General features: G+C 25.8%; 1 protein-coding gene across 1 annotated transcript; it reads left to right on the forward strand.

The window, feature by feature from the left end:
• The first annotated feature begins 254 nt into the window (after positions 1–254).
• LOC145846093 (solute carrier family 2, facilitated glucose transporter member 8-like) lies at positions 255–9,545 on the forward strand. Its single transcript, XM_082953007.1, has 11 exons — positions 255–337; positions 965–1,130; positions 1,958–2,074; positions 2,397–2,486; positions 2,690–2,789; positions 3,554–3,714; positions 4,308–4,502; positions 6,089–6,194; positions 7,837–7,935; positions 8,335–8,532; positions 9,388–9,545. Exons 1-11 carry the CDS (start codon positions 255–257, stop codon positions 9,543–9,545), a joined length of 1,473 nt encoding a protein of 490 aa, XP_082809133.1.
• Positions 9,546–9,788: the final 243 nt, after the last annotated feature.

Here is a 9,788-nt window from a genome sequence, read left to right on the forward strand (position 1 = left end):
AGTAGTTTAATTTTTTTTAACACTTTTTGTTTGTGTTTTGATGAAATTTGAAACTATTATTGTTATAACTATTATTGCAAGTTTATTTTTCTACAATGACCCAGACATCAAAACATAGACCACTTAAACTGAAAGACTCATAAGAAAGAGACAAAACATAAAAAAAAAATCAACTTCAGTTTAAATATTTAAACTTAATTAATGTTTACTCTAAAAAAATATTTTTAACAGCACTTACTTATTAATTAACAAATATGTCTGATTCCGAAGGGGAATCAAGAGCTTTAATGTACCCTGATAAGGAAGAAAAAACCCAACAACCGCAAGAAAAAATTGTGTGAGTTTTATTGTTAGATATAATAATGAATAGTTAGTGACAATTTTTGTAGTATTGCGTTTTTTAAGGTGAGTATTGAGTAAAAGTTGTGTTGTTAATTCTTTTAAATTTAATTTTACCTTAAATTTAAAGCTAGTGAAAACATGTGTAGTATTTAAGGTGATTATATAACTGGTCGTTTAAACGAAATCAAAGTTTTATATTGTTTTATTAAGTATGACATATGACACAAAAAAAAAAAATTAAATGCTTAAAGTTAATAACAATTTATTAAAAAATATTTTTTTTTTGTTGAATTATATCTGTTTTATGCACTTATTTAATAAATATGAAAATATAAACAAGTTTTTATGTTATTTAAAACAGCAACCTTTTTAATCTTTTCAGAGTTCAATTTTCATTTATATTATAATTAATTTATGTTTTAAAATACTATTATCTAATCTGTATAATATACACTTATACTGAAAATAATATATATACTAGCTTAAAAACAGTTGTACAGTAAACTTTACATTGAAGTTTATCTGCTTCACTTGTAAGTTTGTATTAACACATTTTATTTAATTTTATTACCTAAGATATTAGTATCTGATACTGCATTTTTCTATTGTAAAGTATTCACAGAATCAAAGGCAGTAAGAACTTGTACTTGTCTGCATCTGCTGCTTTTGTTGGTGCCATCAATGTAGGATTGGCATTAGGTTTCTCATCACCACTCATTAAATCCATGCAAGATGACACTTCTTCTTCTAAGATTGACATCACAGATAATGATGAAACTTGGATTGGGGTTTGTTTATGACATTTATAGTTTTTATTTTATTTATAAGATGTCTTGTGTCAATCCTACATCTTTATTCCATATTTTAAGATAAAAATAAAGTGAACATGTGGACTTTATGTTTCTAAAATAACTTTAAATATTTTATTTTTTACTTATAAGATGTTTATGTGAATATGATTGATTTCAACAAGTAAACCTTGGTATCATACTTTTTAGAAGTTACTTTAGTTTTTGTTATACTACAATATATTTATTATAAAGCTGCCTAATAGTATTACTTTACTGTTTGGCAGCTTTTAAAGTAATGGGAAGGGGGGTCCACCTTGTTTTCATCTGTTACTTTATTACTTAAATTACTCATACAAAAAAGAAATTTTTTTTTTCAATCAGAAAACCACTTTTTTTTGTTTATTTGTCTAAAATTTTTGTTTTGCATCATTTTGATAACTCCAAATTGTAACTTATATTAAACTGTTTGAGAAATTCACTAAACATTTAAGGTTTTTAATTGTCAAAAAACAAACAAGGAGGTATAATTTTTGAGTGTTTTAAAATTTTTAGGAAAACTTATATTTAAGAAATAGCAGTCTATTTGTTTTTATTTTGTTCCTTTTACATAAAATAAAATATATATAACAATATAGTAAGTTTTTTTTCTGTTCTATCAAAAGTTGTTATAGTTTAAACTTTCATTTTATTTTATTAACCAATGTTTTTTTTTGTGAAAAATGTAGGACCTCCCTATGGTATTAAATAGAGTATTACCTTTTTCAGTTTAAATGTTATATATTGGTGTATCAGTATACCACTACTATAAAATATAAATTAAACAGTCATTGGTAACACTGGGAGCTATGCTAGGTGGGATTATTGCGGGTGATCTCATGTTTAGATTTGGAAGAAAATTTTGTGCACTGTTCTCATCTATACCCTACCTTGTTGGATTATTAGTAAGTTGTGTTTGCCAAGTATTTTTCATCACAGTGTTCAGCTTTTTGCTTTGATTTGAATCATTATTCCAAGTTCACTAAGATTACTTTTAAATTTATTGCTTAGACTAGAAAATAACAATTAAAAATTTTCAACTACAAACAGATCTACAAATTATAAGATACTTAACAGCATTTGTATGAAAACTCTTGCATGTGTAGTTTATATTTTTATAGAAAAGTATAATAAATAGTAATACTTTTCACTGTTAATAACATATGAAGTTGTTGTTTAAACACTTTAAAAATAATTAATCCTTCAACCTTGTATATTTATTTACAGCTGATTGCATATTCAAGCAATGTTTATATGATTTATGCTGGTAGATTTATACAAGGTGTTGCTACCGGAGTTACTTCTTTAGTTGGGCCTGTTAGTTTGATATATTATCAACAATTAGTTCCTTTTCTTTACATTTGTCCTATTTATTATACTACTAGAAAATGTTTTTTTAAAGACTTATCAATTTATCTAGGTATATATAGCAGAACTTCTTGTTTATTTAATACTTAATATGAATGCAATTTATGTAAGTTTATTTAGTAAATATTTGAGAAAATATTTCATTATACCAGGTATATTTAGCGGAGATAGCCCCACCCCAACTAAGAGGTTTATTAGGAAGTTGTAACCAACTAGGAATAGTTTTTGGAATATTTTTATCTTATCTGATTGGTTTGTTGATTTAATTATGTACACATTTGAAAAGTAAAAAAGCACACAAGTTTCTTTGTTTACTTTAATAAAAATTATAAAGTTTTAAATACCAAAATAGATTGAAATATATTACAATTAAGTGTTAAGAAAATAAAAGTCATGTACTTTTTAAATGCTAATTATTTTTTCAAGTCACCCTCATTACTTAGTTGGACAATTAAGGTAATAAATAAATGTAGACAATATTGAGCTACTAAAGCGGTTGTTAAAGTATTTGTTTCAATTTATCTCCATCATTTAAAGTGGTATAATGGTATGTACTTAATAAATCGTTTTATACTAAAAAAACTTGTTTTAAAGCAGGGGTGGGTACTGTACGGTCCACCATAAGAAATCAGGCGTACTTTTTAACTTGAAAACAATTTGTGGAATAAAAAAAGAGCTTTTTTATAAAGGAAACTACGCAGTAATGTTTATTAAATGACTGCTCCACTGCAAGCTCACTTTTTAAGTGCTTTGTTAAGTGTTATAGTGCAGTATTCCAAAAATATTCTGCCTGTAAATATTTTTTTCTAATAAATTAGGTCCACACAATATTTTATTGTAAGTTTTGCCGACCAACATGAAAATTTGCCTACCCTACTTCAAAGTATCCAAACACTAATTTAGAGTTTCTAACTTATTTCATACACCTAAAAGCTAAGTAGAACTTTAGTAGGCTAAATACATTCATAAATATTTCTGTAGGTTAAGCCAATAAGTTTATCTATTTTATTTTACAGGTGGAGCACTAGTATGGAGATGGTTCGCAATTGCTTGTTCTGTATTTGCTTTCCTGCAATCATTATTATTTTTCTGTGTTAAGGAGTCACCTCAGTATTTATATTTCAAAAATCAACAGTTAGAAGCAGTACAAGCTCTTCATTGGTTGAGAGGCGAAGAAGTAAGGTTTTGTTATACATATTATAAATATTTTTTTTATGTTTATACAAGCACTTTTATTAATTCTAATCACTGAATGCTAAACAATGGGGAATATTAAACTGGTTTTAATTTATTTATAAACATATCACAGCTCTTTATATGAATAAAGTTTTAACAACTAAAAAATGTTGAATTATAGCTTGATAATTTGTTTAGGATTTTAAACATAAAAGCATTCTAACATGATATTTCTAATAAAAGGGTTAACCTTTTCTTACTTAAGATAAACGACTATTAAACACAAGTTTATATATATGTAAGTATAATGATCTGAAACATAGAAATTGATTTTTTGAACAGTGTTAATTTGTATACTTTGTCCTGTTTACATTAACAAATGTTTTAGTTCCTATCAATAAATTTTGTGGCTGCAGTCAAAAAACAATTTATTTGCCTTCCCTACCACATTATTGTTGAAAATCAGTTTAAATAGAAATAAAAAAAACTATTAGAATAACAAATACCTTAAATCTAACTATTATTGTGTTTTTCAATAGTCAAACAATCAGTGTATTAAAAACCAACAAGTAAACTAGTATTAAACTTATGTAGGCAGACTGTTCCCGAGAAATCAGAGAATTGGAAGATCAGATGAGATCTTCTTCAGATACGGATGAATGCACTTGGAAAGAGTTGTTAATGAAGCGTCAGTACAGATACCCTCTAATACTGTCATTACTGCTGGTGCTCTTTGTGCAGTTTTCTGGTATCAACGCCATCACATTCTACTTGGACAACATTTTCAAGGTATTGAGTGTTTAATGTGTGGCTTTGCTAAAATATGACAAGTATTTTTTTCTTAAGAAATAAAAATAATTTATTTATTCAAGAAGCTTCTGCAATCTCAGAGTTTTAACACACTCAGACTACTCAGAATAACTTAGGCTAATAAAAAATAAAATAAAGGCTTGTAATTTAAGAAAAACTTAGGTTGATTGTATTTTTTTCAACAAATTCAGGCTATTTTTTTGATTTTGGATATTTTGCTTTAAAACTGTGTTTTTCAGGGTTGCAACAAGGTCAGAAAAGTCAGGAAAAACTAAAAAATGATAAAGGCAGGAAAAAATGCGGGTTTATGAAAAAAAAAGTAAGAAAACATGACAAAATTTAAAATACTTCAGATTTTTTTAGTTCATATTTACAAAGTTCCTCATTTTCTAAAGCCTTCAAATGGTAAAAAATAATTAAAAATCCTTTAAAGTCAGACTAAAATTGCAAAAATTTCCTATAAATTTACAAAATTACTTAATTTCCAATGCCTTCATCTGGAAAATATTGATAAAATGAGTGCAAAAAGAAAACAAATAAAGCCCACAAACTGTAGCTAGATTTGGAGAAAAGATTCTCTTTAACAAGTGTAGGGGCAGCAGATGAGAACGACTTAAATAAAATGAGGGAAATGTTTTTGACTGCCAAGAAAATTAAGCGGTATGCAGACCAGATGAAGGAAACCATATCTTCATTAAATAAAGAGGTTAAAGTGCTAATAAAGAAATGGAGAAAATAAATTTTAGTACACATAGTAAAAAAAGAACTGTGTTTGATAAAGTTCGTTATTGTTTTAAGGTTTTAGTTGTAAAAGTTCATTATTGTTTAAGGTTTTAATTTAAAAAGTTCCTTATATGTCTTTTCGTTTTTTAGATACATTTATTTTAGGAAATGGTAAAATAATGTTTCTTTTTTCAGACAAGTTTTGTATATAAGTTAGAAAATACAAGTATTTTGCTGATAGAGCTATTTATTGCAAATACATCAATCATACACAGATGGTTCAATAGATGTAATGGAAGTTAGATGATTGAATTCAGCATAAAAAACTTTTTTAACCTGTTTAAAAATAAGATTAAAAACTTTATATAGTTTCAAAAGTTTGATTATGTATTTAATAATAAGTTTAAATTAAGAGTTTAATTTAGAAAAGTCAGAAAGTTTTAGTAAAAAGTCAGGAAAAGTCAGAAAATTTTTCTCAGCTTGATCTCTGGCAACCCTGGTTGTTATAAAGTCTTTTTGTTTTTATTTTAGTATTTTTAGGTATTTGGTGAATAGGTTTTTTTTTCTTTTTTGGTCTTTTTTTACAATTTTGTTGTAAACTCAGTCCAATTTTAGCTAGCTTGATGTAACAAGACTAATTTTGATCACTCAAAATGAGTTTTTTCTCTAACAGTGGCAACTCTGAATACTAATTTAGTACTTATATGAATAAATTTAGTTATTTAACATTGTTTTGAAAGTTTTTATAGGAGGCAGGATTTTCTAATGACTCTTTACATACGTACCCACAAATTATAAAAAATAAACTATTTCAAATTACAATAAAAATTTTTTTCATGTAGGAAGCCGGTTTTACTACTGACTCACAATTACATATGGCCTCACTACTAGTCAGCGGAATTCAAATTGTTGCGACTTTCATATCTTGTCTCATTGTTGATAAACTGGGTTAGTATTATTACTGTTTTTAATTGATATTTTTGCAAGTTACCAAAAAAGAATTTGAACAAAAAAATCGTTTGGTAGTAGCTGAGTTTTTTTTAATAGAAAAACATTAGCAAGTGTCTTATATTACATCAAGTTTAGTTATTTTAGCTCTTATAACACTATTTATTTTAGTTTATTTAAATTAAGTTTTTAATATGTAATGGTTTTTTGCTTGGGCTCAAAAAACTTTTTTTTTAATTTTAATTCTAATTTTATCTTTTAAAAACGTATACCATAAAAGTTTGATGCGTTTTTTCATTCACTTAAGTTTATTAATATTTTAAACCTTTTACAAAAATACAGTGTTGTATAGATTTATATAACATTCACCATAAAGCTGGCATTTATTAATGAACTTTACGCAAATTAAAATACAGTTTTAATAATTTTTAACATACGCTTAGTTTTAGTTTTTATTTCGAGTTAAATGATTTTGTTAATTTTGTTATAAAGTTTTCTGCTATATTAGTATTTTTTATTTGTTTTTGTTGTTACGATTATATACTTGAATGCGTAGTTAGCTCACTTTCAAGTTTAAATGACGTGATATGTTGTAATTTTGTCTTTTTTGTTTTTCTACTTTTAATAAGGTGATTATGATTTTAAATGTTATTTACTTTTAAATATAAGCTTTCAAAACATAATGTTTTTCATGATCAAAGTATAATTAAAAAAAAAAAATAAGTGTGAAAGATGTTTAGAAAACTAAACACTCTACTGAGTATGATAAATTATTCTGCATTTAATGCAAGTTAAAAACATAAAGATTATTATTTTGTACCAATAATTACCAAACAGTTATTGTATATTTTATTTATTAAATGTTTTACGTTTATAAAAATTAAAGCGTTGTCATTGTTCAAAATCTTTTTTATCAAATATAATTGAACAAAAAGGCTTACTATTTTTTTATGGTACTTTATATAACATAAGGTAAATGTTGTGACTAACGTTAAATTAATAATTATTTATAATTGTTACACATATCATATGTTATGTTTAAATAAAATTAATAAAGTTTATTGGCTTGATCTCATCTTTGATTTGTGTTTATTACTAAGCTATAATTGATGATTTGATTCAATGTTGTATAAAATAAGTTTTTACATCATTAATGTAATAATTGCAATTTCTGTATAGTGAAAATATATCAAAAAAAGTTTTTAGTAAATTAAAAATTTTCAAATATATTTTATAAGTAGATTTGATAGTGAGTTTATTCATAGATAAACTTTGTTCGATACTTTGTCAATTTAAAAGTCTCTTAAAAAACTATTGACTAGTTATATGTAATTTAAAAAAAAAGTTTTTTTTAAATATAAGTAAACATCGTATTCATATCCAAATGATTAGTTATAGATATGACTGTTATAATTGGAAACGTTTTTGTTAATTTTAAAAAAATAATAAAATTTCATTTTCACCAGTACTTTTCATAGCACTTGTAATAAATAATAAAATTATTTCTTAGGTAGAAAAACCTTATTAATGTTCAGCATTCTTAAATGAAGTTACCTCTATTAGCTTTCAGTATTAAAAAACTAGTTTACATTTTATTAGTAGTGTATACGGCACTTGTAATAAAAGTTGATTTATTTTACAGGCAGAAAAACCCTACTGATGTTTTCTTCACTAGTAATGTCATTGGCTCTTGTAGCTTTAAGTTTGTACTTCCATTTTAAAACACCAGATGACCCTGATGGTAAGAAATTGTTTTGTGTTTTACTACACTTTTAATTTTAGGGTAGACTGTTTGTGGATAAAACAAGTTTTACTTGCATTTATTTTCAACAAGAAGTGTGTTCTAATAATTGCTGTTGATGTAAATTGCTTTGCTAGTTTTTGTGATGGACTTAAATAATGTTGTAGTCGGTGTTAGTATAATAATCAAACTAAATGAAGTGCATGAAAAATGAGCTCTTAATTTTATAAAGATACAAAGTAACTATAGCTAGTATGATTTAAAAAAAAAATAACCTTAAGGCTACTTATCCTGGTTCTACTTTATCAAGCATCATGGTGGACATTTTTTTAATTTATAGACAATAGTTAACACTATGATTAGTATGAGATCTAACTAGTAATATTAATAAACTTTTAGGCTACTTATCTTGGTTGTCCCTGTCAAGTGTTATGGTGGCAATCATGGCGTTTTCACTCGGCCTCGGCCCAATCTGTTGGTTCATGTTGGCGGAGCTTAATTGCACCAGGGCCAGAAGCAAATCAACATCAAGTGCGATCTTCTTCAATTACTTGTGCGCGTTCATAGTTACTAAAGAGTTTTCTGATATCAGGGTTAGTGTGTCTATATTTTTTTAGCGTAAAATTTTGATTTTCACTTTTAAAGCAAGGTTTGTGCTTGTAAAGCAGGTTTTCCAAACTCATTTTGATAATTGTCCTTTTAACAGCAAACAAAAAAAGAGTTTCATGATATCAGGGTCAGTAAACGTTTTGGTTATGTTTTATTTTTACATTGTTTTTGTACAATATGATGGTTAATTGTCCGTATATTGTTAGCTTGTTTTAGGAATAAGTTGTTTTTGGGCTGATCTTTCTAGGGTTAAAAGTACTTAATTATATAAATTTATGTCTAATTATCTAAAGGTAATAAATCATAACAAATGTATTATTTTATAATTACAGTGATATAATTTTAAACTCAACAACTTGTACACAGTTAAGTAGTATCAGGACTAGTATGCTTGGTAGATAGTTAGGTTTGTAAATGTTTATTTTTTTAAATAAAAAAAGCTTTTGATATTAAAAGTAAAAATCATACCATAAACTTACTTCTACAAAATATATAAGTTCAAATGATGTTGGGTTTTAGATAGTTTTTATAAATGTTCCTTAGTTTTTCCTGGGTGGATTTTTTAATAACTTGATAAACTTTGAAGTTCCAATTTTTACTTTGAAACTAAGAGTTAGATTAATTTACGTCGTATTTATATAAATACTTATTTAAAAAAATTAAAATTTTTGTTCTAAAGTTTTTTTTTTCTTTAGAAAAACAAAAGTTAGTTCACAAAAAAAGAATTAAAAACAATTTTACTGCGACGATTACAAAGTTTAATTAATCATTTTTTAAATTTATCAAACCATATTTCTAGTTTATCCAAATAACATAACTAAATTTATTTCTCTCAACAGAAAGGCTTGACAGATACGGGAGCATTCGGATTATTCGCAGGGATCTGCATGTTGATGTTTGTATTCACACTAACTATGTTACCTGAAACTAAAGGGAAGAGTTTAGAAGAACTTGAAAATCTGTTCAAACCCAAGAGGCAGGGTTATGAACAAATTGCTTGAAAATAAATAATGTTTTCAAATTTTATGGTGAGCTTCTTATAAAAATCTCGAAAAAATTTACTTCCTTTCATGTACGTTAGATATTTTTAGTATTAAATAAATAAAAATTGAAACTTTGGAATCTGTTTGAAAAATTGAATTTTATTTGTAGAAGTATTAATGTCATGTTAGGGGTTTGAGTTTTTTTGTAGAATATTTTCTTAAATATTACTTTGCAACTTTGAAAAACAATAAAAATCACAT

The sequence above is a fragment of the Thalia democratica genome, unplaced genomic scaffold, assembly GCF_965202585.1.
Source record: "Thalia democratica unplaced genomic scaffold, ktThaDemo2.hap1.1 HAP1_SCAFFOLD_279, whole genome shotgun sequence".
Lineage (NCBI taxonomy): Eukaryota > Metazoa > Chordata > Thaliacea > Salpida > Salpidae > Thalia > Thalia democratica.

Bases quoted from the DNA above. Each gene is read 5' to 3' on its own strand.
- LOC145846093 (XM_082953007.1), top strand. From the start codon at position 255: ATGTCTGATTCCGAAGGGGAATCAAGAGCTTTAATGTACCCTGATAAG. The intron at 2,075-2,396 runs GTAAGTTGTGTT...ATTTATTTACAG, and splicing joins CCTACCTTGTTGGATTATTA to CTGATTGCATATTCAAGCAA. The intron at 3,715-4,307 runs GTAAGGTTTTGT...AAACTTATGTAG, and splicing joins ATTGGTTGAGAGGCGAAGAA to GCAGACTGTTCCCGAGAAAT.